Below are 22,625 nucleotides of genomic sequence, written 5' to 3' on the forward strand. Positions count from 1 at the left end.
AAAAAGCCAAGAAATAATAATGGCAGTGGTAGATTATGTGGGTATACAACATAAGAGGCTCTCTAGGCTTCACATTCAAAGCCAGACTGTGTGTGTATACATGTGTATGTGAGTGTTCGGTGAACTAAGCATAAAGGTAATTTCAAATAACAAAATACTGTCTTGTTAATGTGCTGATGACAACCTCCCTAGTCCCACACTGTGGTTTATAACACTCTCTGTCAAACAAAGTATTGTTGTCGTTTCTTCAGTTTATTGAGCATTGCCTTAACCAACGTATTTCTATTTTGCAGTTCTGGGAACAGCCAGCCTTGAGATGCAGGGCCACTGTCCAAAAGAGAAGTCAGCCTCACATAGACTGCTTCCCATGTTGTGACACCTCACCTTGCAGCACAGCCACACAGCCTCCAAGTGCCTTGGACAAACCTGCTCCTTGGCAGGTAAGGTGTGTTCCCCGGGGAAGGTAATGAAAATGGTGGAGCCTTCTGAGGGTGCTGTTATCAGCATCTCACTTCACCCTGCCTGTGAAGCCAGCTGCACCAGAGCACAGGTCCATGCATCCACCCACAGAGCTGCTGGGAAGCAAATACCTGCCAGCTCTGAAAAGTGCCAAGGGAAAGCTGAGGCTGCAACACAACAGTGCAATGAGCAATGTTTGATATCTGCTCTCAGAGGATTACTGCTGACTTAATCTCTTCAATTAACACCTTTGTGGGAGGTACCTTTTTTTAGTACTTTGAGTAATGACCATCCTTCCAGTCCTAGATTTTGCGCTTCGAGCAAGAAGTGCTGCCACAAGCTGATTCCAGATGCCTTGAGGAAAATAATGGGACCAGTCAGGTTATCTGGCAGGTTTCCCCTTGGGTTCCTTATTTGCTGTTTCTTTCACATGCAAGTTTGTTTTCCATTTGAATATCAGTCATGTGGCTCTCAGGATGGGATTCACCTAGCAAGAATGCTAAATTTCTGCTGAGAACATGATGAAAAGTGGAGTCTGAAGAAGAGAGAATGATTGTTGTCCAAAAGGCCCCATCTCTCTTCACTAACTACAGGGAGGATTTGGCTAGTTTCTATTACACACCAGGCTTTTGCACTCTCAGAATTAGATAAATTTCATTTTCATCAGTTACAGGAGCTCGAGCTATAGGATTTGAATTCTGAGGTGATGAGCTTTACGAAAAGCAGCTTATCAATTAAATTTGGGGGTTTTTGTCAGCTTAAAAACTCTGGTGGGTATCAACAGGAGGCAGATCCCAGTCCTTAGTTTCTTCTGAGCCCCTTGCTCTGCTCAGAGGTATTGACCAGCAGCTTCTGTCATTATTCCAGGTTTTAATCTAAACATGTACTGGGCAATCTTCTCACTAATAACTATTTCAGCAAATAGTAAGCACATAAAGGGTAATAATAGCAGAATTTTCAGAAGATTAATAAAAATGTTTACCAGAATATCCTGTGAAACCACAGTGGTATAAACAAAAGCTCTTATTCAAATTTTACCCCTCAAGTCCACCTACACAAGCCAACAAAAAAAATTATCCTCCTTTGGAAGTACTTTGAGAGCAAGTAAATTATCCAGCTGAGGACTGCAGTTAGACCTGTTTTGTTTTTCTTAACCTGGTATTTTTCAGTGAGGATGCTGACTAACTCAGTCAAAATCTGATAGTCTTGCTACTATTTTCCTGTAATTTCCCTTGAGGGATAAACAGATCTTTTTTCCCAAATTGACTGGGAAAGCACAAGAGTTAGGAACTTCACAGTCAATATATAATAATATATTACATTATATATAATATAATAATTATTTTTATATTTATATATATATATACATATATATAATAAATACATGCAATAAATTTTAAAAACAAAGGAGAAACCACTGTGCACTCGTGGGTGTACAGTTCACAACCAGCTTGAATTATTTTGGCTTCTGAGACCTTAGCGACCAACTCTTGGGACAGCTTTGAATGAAAACAAACTCCAAAAGAAATTTGTTTATTCTCAAAATCTGAAATATTATATTAGTTTTAAGAAAAATTAATTGGTTTTGAATATACTTGTTTATATGGGCTTCTGGGACTGACATTAAGACATGGTAGAACTATACAAATGTTTTGAATACACTAACAAGGATGATGTTTAAAAAAGAGACTAAATTGATTAGGATTTGTCAGCTTGAAAAAGTGGCAACTGGAGGAAAATGTAAGCTTACAAAGAAATCAAAGTATTACAGAGAAAAAAATGTAGGGAAAAGAATATTCAATATTTCTTAAAATACAGGAGAAGAAAATGAAATTACAAGGCAGAGAGGTTAAAATGTACAGGAGGAAGTGCTGAAGGGTTTCTTCCACAGATTTTAGTCAAATATTGGAACTCATTGGCAGAAGACACTGAAGGCCATATGTATAAGCAAGTACAAAAGACAGGAAAAGCAGATGGAAGAAATGTCCATCAAGAGTAATGAAACAAAACTCTGAGGAATCAGGAACTGGCACAGGAAGACTTCTGGGTGCAGACTGTTGGAAACTGATTTGGAAAACAGGGAAAATTTTCTTTGTATGTTTGCCTCGTTAGTCTGCTTTTCCCACAAACATATGTTGTGGGTGACTCAGAAGTTTGATGGTTTCTTGGACTTCTCTCCTGGTCCAGTGTACCAATTTTTATACACTTATGTAGTTAGTGTCTCTCCCTGGTTCTCTCTCATTCTTATGACTACAAACATTTTCTAAAATTTCCTGCTGAAACCATAGCTTCCAAGTGCATTTTGTCAAAGCTGGTGAATTTTATGATGCGTCCCAGGTCCATTCTTCTCAAGTTATCTATCAGGCCTTTGTCTCTACAAATTCTCCAACTTGATCATATTGAGAACTCTGATCTATATTTGTTGATACAAGCGTAAGATATAAGGAGACTTCCCCTTTTTTCTTAAACACTATCAAAACAAAATCTTTTTTTAACAAATACAAAAGTGTATCTAGTGACATTCTTCCAATATCAAACAATCAAGCTGCAGTAATGAGCATGCATTTTGTGAATAACAAGTACAGTGAAAGCAATTACTAAAATTAAACAGAAATCTCCTTTTAGCAATTTTAAAACCATATTTGATGGAATGCATTTTTTAGCTAGCCAGAAGTATGAGTATGAGAAAGATACAAGAGCTGAAGCCAGAACAATAAGTCAGTGTTCAGACTTACAGATGAAGGAAGTACGAGCAACTCAAAAAGAAACCAAGAAGTGGTAAATAGAGAAAATAATAAATGCAAATAAATCACAGCTGCAGAGGGAATTACAGAAAGTTAAATGTTTGATGATGTGAAATCTAAGTAGTTTAATTCTAAGTGTTAATTATTTCAAGTGCCTTTTGCAGCATGCTGAGTTTAGTGAAACAGTATGAATCACTGTCTAGCCTTAAATATGAACCATAATGGAGTTCGTTTCAGTGATGGTGTCTGTTTTCTGATTTTTCTACTACAGCAGTCCTCAGGCATTGTATATTTGGGGGGTTTAAGGCCCTTTCCCTAGCTTTTGTACGACACAACAACTCATCTTTCACAAGTGTGTTCATACCTGAGTTTAAATAGGCAGAAGTGCTATTTTTCATTCCCCTAAGGGGAAGAGCTGCCTTGACACAAATATTGATATCACTGATTATTACATCTGCCAACAGTTTGGTGTCAGAATGGATCCATGCTGCACATCAAGCTGCAGCAATGTTTTACTGGAGTTCTGCTTCAAATATTGGTTCCCACATGTATGGGATTTGGAATCCTGGTGCTGTTCTTGGTGAACTCAAAAAGCAAAAATGTCTCTGAAGTTGCCATAATATGTTTGGGGTTTTTTTCTCATGCCTTGACTCATTAGGGAGTCACTGATGATGTGTTGAAGAAATTATTCAGATCCTTCAGGAGAAAAGAGTCTTTGGCTTTTTTCACTTTTCCTTGATTCATTGAGTCCAGTAGAATAGAGCACTTCAGAGCCCACATGCAGAAGAACACAAGTGAAAAGATTCCCCTGATGCACATACCCAGACTTTCTCAGGGGTGAATTATAAAGTTCAGTTTATATCACAATGAACAATTACATATGGAGAAGTTTTTCATTGCATATAATAGCAGCCTTCAACAATTTAAGAACTAAATTCCAGGTATAATTTGCAAGTAATGCTACATCTCAATTCAGCATTAGCTTTTGTGGGTGCTGTAGAGAGAAGAATTGTCAAGTTTAGGTTACTACACTGCTTATGTGAGAATGTCTCCTAACTTTCAAACAGGAAGGAAGTCTTAGGAACTTAAGGAGTTGCTTATATAAATCGTAGTAAGATCACATCTATATCAATAGAAGTTTAAATGCTAACAAAAATTTTGTTGTAAGAAATGAGCTATTTTGTTGTTGAAGTGCAACACACACCCCACTATGTAAATAAGGATGATAAAATATGATCTGGATATTATCTCAGAATCCACGAGGTGGCAGTGTCATAGTTTTCTAAGTATTGCACACTAAAACATTAATACCCTTTTAAAATCATTATATTTTATGATAACACATATCATCATAATATTTATCACCTCTGGCTGAAAAATTTGCGGAGTTATTTGACACATCTCCTTTGTCTCTAAAACCTGTCAAGGAAAAATTATTTTTCTAGGAAAAGGCAGAAACTGTTGTAATAAAAATATGGAGCTGGCTTCCTGTGAGGCATCTGTCATGGCCTTGGGTGTTCAGTGCTGGGGTGTCTACAGAAGCTTGTGAAGGATTCTGAACTCAGATGTGAACATATCCTGCAATCAGAACATCACATCCAAAAATCGGCCAGTCTTCCAAATCAACTTTCATAAAGACAAAAACAAATTACAACTTCTCTCTATTTCATTTTTATTTAGAAAACATTGACTTTGTTACTTAGCAAAAATATTAAATGTTAGGCCTATTTTTTTTCTCATATCAGATCTCTTTAACAAAAAGCTCCTTATCTGGAAAACACAAAATATGTCCCTATGTACATGTAAATATATGTGCATTATGCTTGGTTTTTTGGTTTTTTTTTTTAATAATAAGACTGCTAAGAATATCTAAAGGGAGGAATACCCTTGTCCTATTCTACTCTTCCCCGGGAAACACCACATCTCTACTGTAAATGAAGGGAAAGGTCATGAAGAATTTAGCAAGTGGTTTTCTTTGAATTCCCTGGCTACCACTGCCTTTGCACCCGCTGTGAGGCTGTTTGCAGGCTGGTTTGCTCGGTCCCAAGGGCTGGGGTTGTGGCCCAGCTGCTGGCTCTGTGCCGAGTGGAGCCGGGTGGCCCGTGTGGAGTGGCCATCACTTTGAGAAGATGGATGTGATTGGATAGATCACATCTGTCAGGATCCGTCAGATTCCCAGGAGGATGATTAATTAGTGTAATCTTATTTAAACTCAGTATGTCAGTTTCAATCTTTTCTACATCCAATATGAGCTTTCCTCCCTTATTCTAGTGAGCCTTTCAATAAACACCAGGCCATGGTGGGGCCATGAATACATGGAGCTGTTATCAGCAGAGCTGGTGCTGGGATTTCCTAGCTGCTGGGATTTCCTAGCTGCTGGGATTTCCTAGCTGCTGGGATTTCCTAGCTGCCTCTCCGAGCAAAAGCTGCACAGTTGGCTAACTCAACCTGACACCGCTTTCCAAAACAACTCTGTGACAGCTATAGTGCTCTTCTTAAAAATTCATGTCTGTGACTGTACCTTTGTTCCCTCCTGACCACTCTGTGTGATCTTCACCTCTTCTCCAACTCTCCGCATGGCTCTGACTCTTACTCCCTTTCATTGCTGTCTCTCCTGAGACAGTCTTGCCCATGCATAAAATCTCAGCTGTGGTCCCAGCTCTTTTGCCATTCCATACTAAGTTGCATGATGAAGACAACCACCTGGAGGTGCCCACTTGCAGGTGTCCACATGTGAGCTGGCTACTCATGTCACACTGTGTGGAGGTGTAATTTATACCAGCAGCCAGGCCAGGAATCAGGCAGACATCTGTAGTGAGTCCCAGCATACACAAGACACACTTTAGCCTTCTACCTGAGTCAGTCTTTCATCTTCTTTGAACATCTTCCATCTCCAGCAGCTCAGGCCAAACCTGGTTAAGACAGAGCTTTCAGCCTTCCTCAGAGCTTTGTCACCTGTGTCCTGCTGCAAGCCCAAGTCATGCTGCCACCTCAGACCTACCTGCAGATGCCCACACCTGGCCAGTCTCTAAATCACAGGTTCTGTCTGAGGGCAATCTCTGCAGCCTTTCAGAGCAGTGTCACTCAGCTCTAGTGCTGGGCAGGGGGATCAGCAGAACCACTTCTGAATCCTTTCAAAAGGCATGGAGGCAGATTCCCATCCAGGACAGAGGCATGCAAGGTTTACAATCAGGCTGGTGAAAAATACACCAAGGTTTGATTAGCAAGAGCTTTACTGGAAACTTTCAGATTTAAATAGCATCCTGCTCCACACAAAGTAAATGTTTATAGGCTATTGGAATTGCCAGGATATGAGCAATAGAAGATAAACAGAGTGTTCAATGATCCAAAATGTCTGCAATCTCTCTGTGTCCATTTAAGAACTATCTTCAAAACTACTGTGGCAGAAGAAGATCAGGAGGTCAGCTAGATCAGATGCCTCATTAGCCATATATTAAATGAAATTTTAGTAAAACTGTTAATTATCACAATTAGTGATTTTTTCCCTGTATATTTTGCTGCACTTTTAATCTTAACAAAAAGGCAGAATTCTAATGTGTGGTCTAATGCTACCTTTCATAATGAGAAAAAAACCCAGAAGTCTAGAGTCAGGAAATTTTGGATAAATTTAGGAGCTGTGTAAGTGTTGGGTTTCTATATTTTCAACTGTGGATTTTATTTGCTTTCTTCCTCAAAAGCAAAGTGACCTGCTTCAAAATCTCTTGGGCAACACTGGAGAAAACTCACCAGGAATATTCCTATTGAGAGTTGATTTAAATTGATTGGTTTTGAAAATTCCATCTTTTGCATATTCCGAGGTACTTCCCTCATAGCACCTCAGGCAAAAAAAGCTGGGTTCTTCTTGTCTGACTACCTGTCTACAACTGAGACCCAGATAGGAAGATGTCCTAAATTTTGAATTAAGTGTATGAAGAAAAATAAAATGCTTCATATTTTAGATGCATTAATTTAAATTCTCAGAGGTTTTTCTCTCTGCTGCTGTTTGCTATAAAAGGAGACTAGACTGAGATCCCTGGGCAACTCACAAGGCACATGAAGTGATCTGGGTCTTGCATGGGTGAGAGGATGGCTGAGAGCCCACCTCTGACACAGAGGCCACCCCACAGTGGGGTGATGGGGCTGGAGATCTTCCTTTCCTTCCTAGAAAGCAGCAGCCTTTCCTTTTTATCTCCAGTCACACCTCCACCCCAGCCACTCCCCTGACATGTTTGGGTTGAGATTAAGCTTGTCTCCTGATTAATGCCAATAGGATGTGTGCAATGAGACACATCGCAGCCTTCTAAGATAGTGTTAACTGTTATTACATCATAATTGTCATTAAAGAGCACTAACAAATACCAGCAAAATATTTGCAATACATTTCAACTCTCAGAAAAGCATTAAAAGCTACTTTAAGATGTAAAAGGTCTGTCTAGCTTGCACATTCAGAGGAAATTGAAAACTGCCCTCAGTGCAGCTCCTGAGAGTTTCTCAGCCCTGTTCCTCTGTTTCTCTGGGGACTGGCAGGACAGGCTGAAGTGACCTGGACGCTTTGAAGCAGCCAGCTGACCTCATAAGCTAGCTTCACCAAGGTGAACAAGGTGACCTTCACATGGTGATCAGGACACTCAAGGCAGATGATCTAAATAATTCTGACTTCTTTCCTGTTTCTCATTAAATGGTTGCAGACAAAAATCACTGGATTTCACAAACAAGCAGTTATGTGCACAGCCAGATAAACCAATAAGTTACTAATGTATAGATAACAACACAACATTGGCAAAAAGAATATTTTCAGAATTAGCATCATAGCTCAGGGTCCCAATTTCAAAGCTGTGATTTTTATTGTATTTTCACATGACTCTTACCTCTCTGACCTATTTGGGCATCAAAAAAAACCCATTTTCTTTAGGATTTTTGGACATTCAGAAAGATAGTTCTACATTAGACCTACTTTCATCCCTCCCCCTCTCTGGAGGTTTCATTCCTGTGTTAACTTAGTCAACACAGTGGTTTTCTCTGTTCTTCAGTCCCCCATTGGTAAAATGAAACTAATAGTACTGACTTTTCCCAATACTGACTTTTGGGGAGGACTAAGACAGCAGGAGTTTGAGATGTTCTTCAATATGTTAGCATGGGAGACAGAAATAAGAGGGAAGAGCCTATGTAAAAATGAAGAAAAGAAGGGTAAAAATCTTTCTAGTCTCTTAGTTCAGAGTCAAACTTTGGGAGCAAATGTGGGAGTCAATCAAAGCTGGATTTGTCCTGATGGTAATTGCAGCTTTTATACGATCATTTAAATTGTCTGTCAAATGAAAATATTTCTGTATAATGAGCATGCTATTAAAAACACCCCTGCCAAAGTGAGGGCAGACACTGTCACCATATCTATGAGGGACTGGCACAGATTCACAGCTACCACTGGGCCCAGTGAACACCAGAGCACAACGCCTGAGCCTTCCGCAGCCCTCCACAGCAGGCTGGGCAGGTATTCAGAGTGAGTACCATGATTTAATTTGAAAAAAAAAGCATCAACTTCCAGTCTCTCACTTCTGATGTACTCATTATACAGCTAAATCTCCAGAACTGGATGGGTTTTGTCCTACTGGTCCCCTCTTTCCTGCTGCCGTCTTCTTGGTGGGGTGCCTTTGTTCCTTCTTAGAGATAAAATTAAATCTATGAAAGTGACCAAAATCAGTAAGGTGTTCTTACAAAACCTATGTTTTAACTTTGAATTTTGCCTTTGTTAAAAATCTCTCAGCAGATAGAGGGAAGTGAAACATAAAATTACCAAGCTGAAGTAATCCCTTTTGGTTTGGCTCAGTATATCCTCTAAATTCCTTGTTTCGTTTGATTTGAAAATGTTCCCAAACTCAAAGTTAAACTTTAAGCTCACCTGGGTACTTGCTGGTATGTTTAAACATGCTTTCTCCCTGTATGTTACACAACAGTGCTATTAGCTCCCAAAGGAGTACAAACAATCAAATTTTAATAATACTATAAGGACACTCTGATTTTTTTTTTGTTTTGTTTTGGTTTTTTTTGTATTTTTTGTGAATAAATGTACTTTTATCAGTATAGATGTTGTTAAGTACACAAATATTTCCTGGCTACAAGTTATGGGTGTGCTCCTGCCTAATTTAAAATTATGGGATTTTAACATTGACTTCATTCTCCATAGTATTACATTCATAATCAGCACATGTGTCTAATTAAATAATGAAAGTTATTGAAAGGAATAATCTCCTATCAAGATCTTCATGAGTTGGGCTGTATCCTAAACCGGCCTTATGAAATAGAGCTTTTGGCAAATACCATATGCTTACATCATTACAGAATCAACTATGTTATTCTAAAGTTAACTTTAAAATGTAGATTCTTTAATGATAATGAACCAAATCCAAGCCTGACTTACAATAATTTGGCTTGGTAACAGAATACATTTCTTTATCTTTAAAAATGTATCAGAATAGGTATTGTACATAAAATGTAACACAGTCTAAACCACATCTGAGAAACATCTCATGTTTAATGACATTAAGTAAAAAGCCACTATGAGATTTTAGAACTGTGCTCTAATTATTCAAGGAGATGTACAAGACAAATTTTACACACTCAAGGTAAAGCAACCAGGTTTTCCAAATTGACAAATAATTCTGTGTTTAAGCCCCTAGATGTGGGGAAAACATAATGATGACATCTAGATACAGCTCTTCAAGACTAAGCATGTCAGGCAAATTGCCACTATAAACGACATCAGTCTGAGGTTTTGCCAAAGACCTCCACTTTGGTAGTTGCAGAAAGCTGGGACACAAGTTCCGAAGTCTGCAAACACTTGTTTATGCAATTGATTTCATTACCAAGCCATTCTAAAGTGCCTCTCCTTTATTTTCTCTTGACACATAGTTAATGTTATGCCAAGAAAATATAGATTGATACAGCATCTCATTTTTTTTCTGTATTCTCTGTTTTATAAAGATGGTTTCCAGTTTTAAAATGCTTTCCTCTCTCACACATGTTGTAAAATAATTTCTTGAGGAAAATATCTTTGAGTTAATTTGAAAACAGACAAAATGCTATAAATGCAAGTAAGTAAGCAGAAAATAAAGGGGCTTTTTCTCCTCAAAATCGCTGTTCCACTCCTTGGAGATAGTCCTTACAGCAGCATTACTTTAGACAGTAGCATTCTGAGATGCTTCCAGGCAAAGGGGAAATCTGAAGGTGATAGCTCTCTTTCAGTGCACAGGAGGTCACCAACAGTATTACTTGTGTAAATGGCAACTGCAGAGCTGTGCCATGACCTGCAAGGATGAGCACAACTGTAAAAGCCAGGCTGCAAATGCCCCTGGCACTCAGCATCACCTCACTTAAGCAAGTGCTTAATTTTAGGCATCCGATTACCTCTAGTGAAGCTTATGTCCTCCAAAAGCAGTCTGAATCAGAACTGTTTGCTCATGCATGCTCACACGCGTGTTAGCATAGTCACACCCTTCCCCTGCTCACCAGGTGCACACATAGCTGGAGGCAGGATTTGTTCCTGTGCTTTTAAATAGGCAGATTTTCTATTTTCAATGATCTGGATGTTGTGCCCTTTGTAAATACAAACAGCAAACTGGGGGTGGGGGGAAGGCTGCACCTGCATTACAGGAATCAGACTTGAAAGAGACTTTAGGAAACTTTCTAGTAGCTAGTCCACAAATAATCCTGGAAATATAAAATATAAGTGATTTCCCTACTAAACAAAAGCAACGCGTCTGCAGTTCAAATGAAAAGGTGTTGGTGCTGGAATTCAATTAAAATGTACCAAAACCAATGCCAAGAAACAGTTATGCATTTTAACTAAATGTTCAATAGTGGTGAACATTTAAATATTATACATAGCAATTTCTTCACTTGGTAAATATTTTAATTTTGAGTATCATCAGGTTTGTTTTCAGTTATGCAAACAAATCTACTCTTCCCAAGTGGCACATATATGGTACTGGGTTTGGATTTTGTCACTGTGCTTTGCCTGAAGCAGTTCATGCTGAGCTATGCTAGAAAAGTTCTCTGCAGCATGTGCTGAAAAGCATTTGCTGCTGCAGTGTGAGCTCAGTGGCTCAACCAAGGGCTACTGCACTTCTGTCATTTTCAGGGATGTGAACACAAAGACTATTCAGCTTTCCATCCCTGAAATGATTTCTTGGGTTTGTATGTTCAGAGGATTCAGGGATTTAATGTATTTCACCACCACTAGGAAAGGAGACAAGGTTCAGGTGGGGAGCAGTGAGATCCATACCATCTCCTCCCCTGCCTTCTGGAGGGTGAGGTGCCCCCTCCAGTTAAATCTGATGTAAATCTTGGCTGCTATGAGCCCACCCTCCTCCTTGGTTTCTGACCTCGTCCTTTTGCAGCACTAGCACTCACATTACTGCATAGCAGATGGATTTGAAGAGCTAATCTATCTGTAAACTAATCTTTATTCTTTTGAGTGATTAATTTTTGCTGGATTCCTGAACTTTATGTGCCAGTCTCCCACATGATCACCAAGGCTCTGGGACTGGCACAAAAAAGACATAGAGCCATGTCAATCCAGACTTCAGATTCATTAACCCCATTAACATTTTCCTCCATTTTCAAGAATTACACTTGATGCATTCACCATTTGGATTTTAGAATGGCCCAGTTGTGATATTCATTGACAAGGAGAAAGACAAACAAGGAGGAAGACCTCATCAAGTTAAACAAAAGACTTCCCTTTACTCAGAAATCACCTATCATTCACAGTGCGATAGATAGAAACAGCTTTGGTTATGATCTGTGTTTCCACACAAAAGGAGAACTGCCCAGGGTAGCTTAGTAGCTTAGTTCTTACTGCAGACTTGTATACCTGGCTTTGCAAGCGACTTTTGCAACCACCAGTCACAGGCTGAAATTTCTTCCAGTGACAATGTTGACCCTCCTACAAACAAACAGAAAGTATTTATTTAGTTTTCAGAATCTATGGCCTTAGTTAATAAATGGCTAGATAAAAAATATCATAAAATGCAGTGATGATCAAATCTTTGGAATCTAGAAATCTAAGTAGCAATTCCGATATTTAGCCTGGTTTCCAGAGAGGCAAACAACACAATGGGCATTTTTCTCCAAAGCCCAGTCCCCCAGTCAACACTGTCTCCCTGGCCACTGCATGCTTTTTGAGCCCAGGAAAGACAGTGAAAGACAGATTGTGTCAGAGTGACTTGAGGGGACAAACTAGTCACAGGAAAATGTGCCTCAGGCACAAACTCTTCCCTGAGCTGCCCCTGGCATTTGCAGCCAGGCTGTCTTCCAGTGAATATGCAGGAAATTCAGCTACACATTACCCCAGCAGGCTGTTGCACTGTAATTTTCCCCTTGGATCACTGGTCTGTGAGGCAGGTGGGTTGGGTGGGTTTACCTAAGGCCCTTATTTTGTTTATCAACCTCCAGGGAGACCCAGACTCAGCTATTCTGAGTCCCTGTTGCAGGGTTCTGAGACAGGAGGGTACCTGATACCCACCACTATGAAGCTCAGCTCTAGAGATCTTTGTCTTATGTGTTCTTAAGCATTAAATTAATTCCTTTCCGCTGTCTTGCTCCTTCTGAAATCATTTACTCATGAGTAAGCTTTGCTAAGTCAGAAGTCTCTGGAGTCTTACAATGATATTTGCATTTTATATCTGCTCCCAAAAGTGTGAATGACTGCAGCAGAGGACAAAGAGTAAATCCTCTGAGTACCATATAGCTGTGGTACCATATAGCAGAGTGTGGTTCTTCAGCAACACACGGTAGATTCAAATTTGATTCTGCACTTTTAGTAAATGTGGTTAGATCCAGATCTGCAGAGGCATTTAAATATTTTTTTTTTCTCATTGAAATTAAGTATGAATTGGATACATAAGACTATGGACCTCATTTTGCTACCTGTATTTATGATAAATAACTTCTTAGTTTCTGAACAGAAGTCACAATGAAATCCATAAAACTGAAGTGGACACTTTGGTGTGTTGAGATGCACTACTGCCAATGCACAGAAATAGAAGTCAACCTATGTTTTCATTCCTCATGTTTACACTTGAAAGTTTAACTCCAACATAGCCTTGCAATTCATTCTTCTAACTTTATGTTTGTATTCTTGGAAATGTGATAGGGTTTGCTCATCAGCTTCCTATCTCAAAACACGTCAGGGCTGGAAAGCATGTGCCAGTACACTCCCCGGTGCGTTCCAGTTCCCTTACTGAACAGATCACCCTCACAGACTCTCCTTCACACTTTTGAATTGTTTTTTCCAGTGCCGTCAGCTTTCTAAAATGTGTCACACCATCTTATGCCAGACTGAAGAGGACCAGCTCCTTTTGGACAGGAGGGAGAAGTTAGGAAAACCTATAAAGAATCCATGATGATGAATAAGAAGGTCATAGTTTCTTTTTCACCCATAACTGCACCTTAAAGGTGCTTATAGCCTCTGAGAAGCTGTTCATGGTGCACACATATCATTGCAAGCATGATGAAAGGAGTATCAGACAATTATCAAAGCCTCAGTGCAGTGTCACTGTCTCATAAAACTAACCTAAAATAACATGGCATCAGCATGGTCAAAATGGAAAGGAAACATCTGTTTCTCCTTTTTATGTTAGTGACAATCCATTTGTTAGCTTTAGAATAGCACAGGCTGTCCCACTGATAACAGCCTGGGCGCTGGCTGTTCAGCCCAGGCAGGTGCACAGCGAACTCAGAAGCAGACTTAGAACAGAAAACATGAGGGGCTGGCCTTAGGATGAACTCTGGATTGAAATCTTTATCACTTTCTTTCAAAACCTTTACGGGAGATTCTTCCAAATCTGGTGTGGCTATGTGGGTGCACAGTGACTGATCACTGTGAAGCCCAGCTAGCAGTACAGTCTAATTGTAGCCATGCTTTTCCCTGGGGGGCCTGGCACTGTGTCTTCCTTTTCTAACTATTGCTGAGTATTAATTGAAATAAAGGTTATTGAAGTAAACAGATTTCCAGAGACTTCAAAGAAATGAAATTATATAAGTCATGAAGTTTAACAGAGACGAGTGCTGAACTCTGCACCTGGGATAGGACAACACTGGATGTGTGAACAGACTGGGGAACAAGAGGTTGGAGACCAGCACTGTGGAAAGGGACCTGGGGGGTCCTGGTTGATGGCAAACTGAATTTGAGTCAGCAGTGCCCTGGCATCCAATAATATCTGTCCTGGGGGGCATCAGGAACAGCATCGTCAGGTGGGCAAGGGAAGGGATTGTCCTGCTCTGCTGTGAGCTGGGGCAGCCTCACCTCGAGTGCTGGAGGCAATTTTGGGTGCCACAATGTAGGAAAAGTATAAAGCTGCTAGAGAGCATCCACAGGAGGGCTACAAAGATGGCGAAGAGTCTTGAGGGCAAGCCATATGAGAAGCAGCGGAGGTCACTTGGTCTGTTCAGCCTGGAGAAGAGGAGACTGAGGGGAGACCTCATTGCAGTTACAACTTCCTCTCAAGGGAAAGCTGGGGGCAGGCTGCCCTCAATCACACATCTGTTTTTGCACAGAATCAGCTTATAGCAAGGTTAGAAGTCTTTATCTCTAGTGCCGGCAAGTCCATAGGAAAGTGGAGACAGATAAATTGTGAAAGTGCTGAAGACTAGCAGAAGGCTGGCTAACTGCTTTTTTAAAACAATTCGTGCTGATGTACAGCTTTGTCTTTGTACACATCATGGTGACATCCAAGGCCTAAAACAAATACATACAATATTTAATTTTCCTTACAGAACGTTTTGATGTAAGGTCTGACATTTTTCCCATGGTTAATCATGAAACTGGGCAGTGCTTCTTACAGTTCCTTGTACTTCACTCACAAAAACCATTCATTGGTTTAAATGGTATGATTAAGGGGAGCAGAGATGGGGCCAAAAAAGGAAGCAAGCAAAGGGAAAATAGATGTCTCCAGGAACTTCTATTGGAATATGGAGCCTTTCACTTAAAATCTGGTTTAAATCAGTAGCTGCTGAAACTCGTTACCAGAAAAAAAGATGCATCCTTTGCTGCATGCCCCAGCGTTGAGACTTAATGTCTCTCAGCGGCTCCACAAGTGTACACTGCACAGGCAGTATTGCTGAGTGACTCAGTTTCTCAGCACCTCTGAAAGATGAAGTCATCATTTGCTTTGCAAACCTTGTGAGGGAGAAACCCCAACCTGTGCAGTTTAGTACCCTGCAGGAAGCATATAGTGGGGGAGACAGCCACTTGACAGTCTGTATAAACTGAGGTCATTTACTTGAATTACCTGTGGGTAGACATTTAAAGCACAGTCAGCACTGACACTATGATAGTGAAATATGGGCTAAATTCGTTCACTACTACACAAGCTGGGGGGGAGGGGGGGTTTGAGGAAAAGCCATGGGGTGTCCAAATCTTGACCTCTCAGGGTGAGGCTTTAGCATCAGTCAGGCACTGACACCTGATGGGGGGTGCCCAGCGGTTCCGAGTGAGGAGGGAGGCTGTGCCCGCACACCACCGGTGTCCACTTGGCCTGGAAACGCCGAGGTGCAGGGTAAGGTCCAGCAAGGGTCCCCTCCTTGCTTTTTCCATCTGGGGAGTGACAGCCCTGCCTCCGGGATGGGGGCGCCTGGCCGGGAGGGACCAGGGGAAGAAAGGAGGGGAGCAGGAGCGAGAGAAGGAGCCCCCCCCCCTCCTTCCCCCCACGGCGCACCCGGGCTCCTGCGATGTGGTGAGTCACAGGCAGGTCAGGACCGCGCCGGAGGGGCGGAGGGAGCGCGGGGACCGGCTGATTTACCGCTGGGAGCCGCCACCAGCGCGGCGGAGGCGCCGGAGGGAAGGGCGCGGAGAGCCGCCCCGCAGCCCAGGTGCCGTGCGGGAGGGAGGGACGCTCCTGCCCGCCGGGGCGCGCAGCCCCTGCCGCCCCCAGGTAGGGACAGCGGCGCGGGGCTGGGCCGGGGGAGCTGGAGCTTGCGGGGCGGAGGGGAGCGGCAGAGCGGGGCCGCGGAGGTGCGTCGGGCTGCGCCCCGCTCCGCCCCGCCCGCCCGGGCTGGGCCGGCTGCCGGGCCAGGACCGCGGAGCGAGCCCAGCCCGCCGGGGCGCAGCGCTCGCCCCTCCGGCGGTGGTGCCGGCGCGCAGCCCGCTCCGCTCCGGTAAGGACCGGCACCCGAGGGGAAACGCGGGGAGCGAGATGAGCCGGGAGCGGGGGAGGACGGGCAGCGGCACGGTGCTGCGCTGCGCCCCGCCCGGGAACTTCGCGGGAGCCGCTGCTCTCCCGGGGCGGGCCGGGCGCCGCGGGGGCAGGTGATAGCGGTGCGGGACTGCCCGCCGCCCCCGCCCCGGCTCCGCTGGGCGCTGGGACCCGGGAACGGCCGCGACGCCGCTGCCGCGGGCGGGGCAGCGCTTCCCGGGCAGCGCTTCCCGGGATGCTGTCGGCAGCGGCCCCTCGGCTGCAGCCTGAGGCGCTGCCCCTCCCGCCCCTTCCCGCTCTGCGGGCGCGGCAGGAGCGCGCCGCGGGGCAGTGTCCGGCAGTGCAGCCTGGAAGTTCCAACTCGGAGACGGTGGCTCCGCGCTCGTGGTGGCCGGTCCGACCGCCTTCCGTGAGGCGCAGGGTGAGCCTGCGGGATTCCCCAAGTTGGGGATGTGTACTTTATGGTTGCGCGGCGTTCACAGTTTTCCTTGCGGTATGGCTTTTTTTTGTTGTTGGGTTTGGGTTTTATGTCCCATTTTTAAAAGCGGAATTTGCTTCGAACGGTAAACAAATCGCAAAGGGTTCATATAATGGCATTCCACCACTGTTTCCATGTCAGCATTAAATTATGTGGCTTTAGGCTTTATAAATACTGAATGCACTCCTTAGAAATTGGAAGTTTTGCACTTACATCAATAGGGATTAATAATCAAATATCAGTGTTGTTTAACAAACTGTGCGTTTGTAACCTGTAGGAGGTTCATTCAAGCTGCAGTGCATACTTTTCCCGAAGAACCTATGCGCTGTGTGGTAGTTCATTTGCTTTCATCCCACAGGTGCTTTTTTCATTGTCCAGCTGCAAAAAGAGGATGGTGTCTCTTTTTTGTTGTCTTTTTATTTTAGATCTGAGAGGTTTCGATTCATAATCAGTCAAGAAAAAGTATCTCACATGTTTCTCAGAGAGCTGGTTAAATGTTTACAGATCATACACTGCCAGAGCAAAAAGCTAGCCTTTGGCAGGAGCTGCATGTTGAAAACAAAGTAACTTGGAGAATGACTGTATCACTTGTTCTTTGTGCACTAATCCTTCTTCAGCACTGTATGATTCTTTTTCTGCCTTCTAATACAAACTGAATCATTTGGAAACCGGGATATTTTGTAAAACGTTCATCTCGCTATTTACAGAAGACAGAGTCAACTTCTGTGCCTTTTGGTGGGGAGGGAATGAATTTTCTTTATTATCCTATAAGGATTTTCTTGTTTCTCTCTCTCTCTTTTTTTTTTTTTTTTTTTCCCCTTCTCTTCAGAGGCTAACCACTGCATAGCAGTTCTTTATTGGTAAGCTAAAGTGCACATGTTGTGGCTGGAGAGGGGTTCATAGACGTGTTGTTTGCTCAAGTGTAGATGACAGTGCAGCCATAGATGGATGGGAGCTCACTGAATCAGGGCAAGGCAGACAGAAATCCAAAATTCGGCAGCGGTTCAATGAATGCAAAATTAAGTAGCAAGTGTTGTCTTTCCAGTACTGCCTTTCCCATCCTGATTCTCCGGCATTTATGGTTTTCTGGTACCTTAGCTGATGACCTGTAACCTCTTCTTGCTTGTCCAATGCAATTGGAGGGGGCAACCCTCCTACCCTTATTATTCTATGGTCTACAAATTCCTGCTCTGTATTTTTCAGCTCAGATGAGAAATTCAAAGCCTGTTGCCTCCCAAATCTGGCTACCAGAACTCCAGAGACTAACTGGCACAGCTGGCTGCAGTGCAAGAGCAGCAGTCTAGCCTTTGCAGCCACAAAGGGAACCTGATGCCGGCAGCGTGCTGTGCTGGGGCAGCCATCGAGCCAGAGCTGCAGCAGTGGGAGTCACAGAGCACTGGGTGATCTGCTTTGTGCCACGATTGCTTTGTGGTGGGGATGTGTCTAGACTTTATTTGCTTCAGGCAGAAAGCAAGGAGAGGTCCTGCATCTCCATCTGTGTTTGTGAAATATCTAGCGTAAGGGGAATCCTGCTTGAGCTCTCTCAGCACTACACATCATTTCTTGAACAAGAAAGGGACAGGGTAGCTGAGCAGCATTCTCTGAAAACACAGAAACACAAAATTCAGTAGAGGATTACAAAGATCTGTTTGGTGCAAAGCAGAAGGAATGCATGCAGTGTGTGAAACTTCAAACATGCCTTCCTAAGATTTTGGGTGGCAACACCACTTCTGTGGTGGGTTCCTGTGTAACTCTTATGTCCAGGCTTTCTACCTCCCTATTGCTACCTTGCTGTCTCTCCTTTGAGCTGGTGGCACAACTTCATGTTTCATTAGGCTGTTACCCTCAGCTGAGCCATCAACCTGTGCATCTTGTCTGCTGTGGCCACAGTTGGTGATTTTGCTTCCTACGCAAAGGTTGTATTTGGTAATTAAACCTGTGCAACGCACCACTGGTGGTCACACCACGTTGCCCCAGGCAGCGTGCCATCACCAAGGAGGCAGGGCCACAGCTCCATGCAGGACTCTGAGGATAGAATCTTCTTGCTACAGCCAAGATGAGGAGATTTCTGTTGTTCTGTTACAAAAATGTTGTGTTTTTCTCAGCAGTGGGTTTAACAATCTCTGTCTCATACATAGCAACTGATGCAAACATGTTAGCAGAAGCCATTTTTAAATCAGTTTCCTTACCCAGGGGAAATGTAGTATAGACAGGGCCTTCAGGAAACGAATAATTAGGTGACCTTTTTCCCCCCAGAATATCAGGTCTGTTTTATGTAGAGCTGTTTGAAGTCACACAAATTCTCATTACTCTCCAAATCTCTAACCTTGCCTTGTTTAAGATACCTTTTAGGAAATCAAATCAGTGTTTCAATCTAATTTCCAAAGGCATTCAAACACATGGTATGTGTGCTAACTTGTTTCCTCTAGCATTAACAAATCTAGCAAATTGCCAAGCTATTTGCCTTGAGGAAAACTATGATGTTGTACAAGAAGATAAAGTATTTTTTTTCCATCCAATTTTAAACATTAGAAAAAGAAAAGAGAGGTAAAGTTATCAGACCACATTAGTCAGGATATAACTCCTTTGATGCAAACAGTGTTCCCAAGTAGATTGCCATGGTTTTTGATCTGTTCTGGGACTTTTTAGTCACGCTGTGATCTTTTTCAGTCACTTGATGGGGCTGGATGGTGACTGAGTCCCCTTGGCTCAGATGAACTTTCACTGAATTTGTTGCAATTGAGTATACCAAATATGAGAGTAGAAAATATACGTGGAGATAAATAATTTGATGGGATTATAACCCTCAAATTTTAAGAATTTTATAATGCTTATATTTTAAGGAGAGGCTGTGTACATAAGCCAGGCACAAGAGTGCACGTGGTGCAACAGAAGCAGTGAGTGGTCTGAAACCTCTCCTCCCAACACGCCAGTCTCCAGGGAAGCAAGTGCTCCAGAACATTTAATTTTTCAAGCAGTTGTCAATAACAGAAGAGTTTCTTCAATGCTGAGGAGTTTAATAATCTCAAAATTCTTAAACAAAATGCTTTTTTTTTTTTTTTGGTGCATCCTATAGCTCTGATAAGTTCCTTCTGCTTATCCCAAGAAAATGAACATGCAATTGTCCTTTTGTATGGAAGGCAGCAAAAGGTTCTTGTTTGAATTAGTGATAAATTTGGTTGCAAATGCATGTGGAAGGAAAATTGCCAAATGCTTTCAGAAGATTTTCATTTTGGTCAAGTGTTCACACCATGGCCATCACCATGGTATTTGATAGCTATCCACTTTGTTGTGTACATTGCAGCTTTAGTCTCACAATGAAGGGTCACAGTGGCATATCTTTTTTTCCTGTAGTTATACAGAAATAACAATTTTTTATGTAAGTTACTTTCCTTTACTGCAGGTCTTTCATTTTGATGTTTATCCAGCTAAACAGTATCAGAATATTTTTGACATGTATGGTTATAATTTCTGTGAAGAATCAATGACCTAGCTTGGTAAATTTAAAAGTTCAGCAATAAACCTAAATATGTGACATTTATTGAAATTCATTCTTTGCCATGGAGCTACTTTCTTTCAAAAATATTGAGAATAGTAAGGGATTGCATCTGCAATTGGATTAAATCTACAGTTGTTACCGTTTGCCTTCTGAAAATTGATTCCCTCCCCTCCCTGTCCCCCAGCTTGACATGCTTATTGATTAAAAATTCTGCACAGGTCTAAGCCAGCATATATTTGTTATGTTTGTGTGCTTCCCATGCAAGTTCAGACAGGCTTTCAACTTGGAAGCCAACTCTATTCCTAAACTATTGGAAATGGTAAGGTTCCTTAGTAATTGTTTTAAACTATATGATGACACATCTTTGAACCCCATTGTATGAAGGGAAAAATACCTTCTGACTGGAGAGAGGTTTCCTGTTTATGTGTGTGTTTGCTGGAATTAAGCCTTCCCCTGTGTGTTGGCTGAGTATTTTTTTGTAATCCAAAATGGCAACATGGCAAATCACCTCCAGAGTTTATTTTTTGGACAGGATACAGGTCTTTTATTTTCAAAATAGCATGGCTCTGGAGTGGATGATGAAGCACAGGGGCCTCTCAGTTACACTTCTACAAACAGATTCAGTTAATTGAGGAGGCACACTTATAAAGACAGCTAGCTTTAAGCAATAAGTAATTAATTTTTATTGACAATTTTATACAATGTAAGTTGTTCGCTTCCCACACAGGAAGTGTTTTGCTTCAGGCAGATTTTCTTTCAGTATACGGATATGGAATTTGGCAAATGTATAATTTATTTTATAAAATGGCTAGAATCATAGCTTTGGTTGTGACTGAAGAGTCACATAAAATTTTCTGCTTCTCTTTAGAAAGAGCAGGCCAGCAGGTGGCCTCCAGGTGGTAGCCCTACTGCAGGAGGATGGCATGTAATACCTGAAGGGTTTTCATCTGTTTAGATATGAGCAGGTGACCAGAAAATATAGCATATATAATACTCTTGCCTCTTGGTATCTGGGGTGTGTAGATATGTGACCTTGCAGTGTGTCCTTGCACCCTACCTGCCGTAGCTGAACCACCTTCAGAGGGGAGAGGTGATGAGACTCAGAGAGGCATTTTGCCTACAATGGTAACCAGGCTGGACCACCATGAAATTAGGCAATAAACTTACAGTTATTTGTGAAATACAGTGTTAAGGTTTCTGGTTTGCATCAAATAATGTTCTTTTTAAACAACTGTGTGGGCCTGGGAGAAACCTGGACTAATGGACTGATTACATTTGTTAGGGCTGAGAGCCACATGGCCCTGGTGTGGGATGTCCACACCCAGCCCCAGCTTTGCCGGCTGCTACCCCTGCCCACAGCTGGCAGAACGTGCCCTCAGCTGAATTCCAGTCCCTTTATCACCCACTGCAAACACCCAGGCCTACAACAACACCTGTGGTTCTTAGGAAACTGGCTTTTTTACCCGTTTGTGTGGTTGTGCTACTTTCCTGGTAAGAACCCTGAGCAAGACTGTGGCCTCGTGGTTGTCCCTGGGAGTTTTGCCACTGACTCTTCATGGACACTGGACTTAGGTCTGCTTTTGTGTGTGTCTGCACATATTTGTTCATATTTGAAAAATGGATTTTCTCTTCTTTGACTTTAATAGAAGGTTGATGTATCTTTTTTGACATAAAATTTTTCTCATTAGTAGTTGCACAAATTGTTAAGCCCTGGAGGAACTATCTATTTTCATCTAAATTTTGTGGAAACAAATCCTTTCTGAGCATGTTAAATGAGTTTGATGAAAACAATTATCATCTACAGTTAGAATTCCAAACTTATTTAATGTTTCTTAACTTAATATTTCTTTTGTTTCTTCATTTATTCTTTAGCTTATTTGAGCTGCATGCTGAACCTTACCTTTCTTTTACTTTGTTTTGAAGCTAATCTAGCAAGTGAGATTTCAAGCTTGATAGAGGTCTGTTGTGCCATATGAATGCCTAGAGACATACATGACTTTTTATTGTTTTGTCTTTAGCTGTATCATAAATAAGAGTGCATTTTGGATTGGTTGACCCAAACTAAATCACCAGAATTTTAGGACCATCAGAGATATTTATTAAGACACTGGGGTTTATTTCTCCCCGTCTACACACCCACATCATGGATGATCCTGTGAGGATAAAAGTAGCAAGTTTCCAAGTAGGCCCAGAGAAAAATCCCAAATCTGTAGATTGTCCCAGAGCACAACTAGAAAAGGACAAGCTGAAATAAC

The 22,625-nt window shown here is 42.1% G+C and overlaps 1 protein-coding gene across 7 annotated transcripts in view; it reads left to right on the forward strand.

Annotated features, from left to right (window-relative positions):
• Window positions 1-315: 315 nt before the first annotated feature.
• Window positions 316-22,625, forward strand: part of LOC131573125 (hepatocyte growth factor receptor-like) — a 105,548-nt gene continuing 83,238 nt past the window's right edge. For 2 of the 7 annotated variants that reach the window (XR_009276134.1, XM_058826736.1), the window contains exon 1: window positions 16,412-16,886. Coding sequence is in view for 3 of the 7 variants with exons in the window: in XM_058826736.1 (XP_058682719.1) it covers window positions 16,629-16,886 (258 nt within the window). In the remaining 4 variants the exon portion in view is untranslated. Of the gene's footprint in view, window positions 441-15,985; window positions 16,133-16,292; window positions 16,356-16,411; window positions 16,887-22,625 lie in introns of those variants that run through there. The other 5 variants (XM_058826742.1, XM_058826741.1, XM_058826740.1 and 2 more) reach the window with 5 other exon arrangements.

This window comes from Poecile atricapillus, chromosome Z (genome assembly GCF_030490865.1).
Source record: "Poecile atricapillus isolate bPoeAtr1 chromosome Z, bPoeAtr1.hap1, whole genome shotgun sequence".
Classification (NCBI taxonomy): domain Eukaryota; kingdom Metazoa; phylum Chordata; class Aves; order Passeriformes; family Paridae; genus Poecile; species Poecile atricapillus.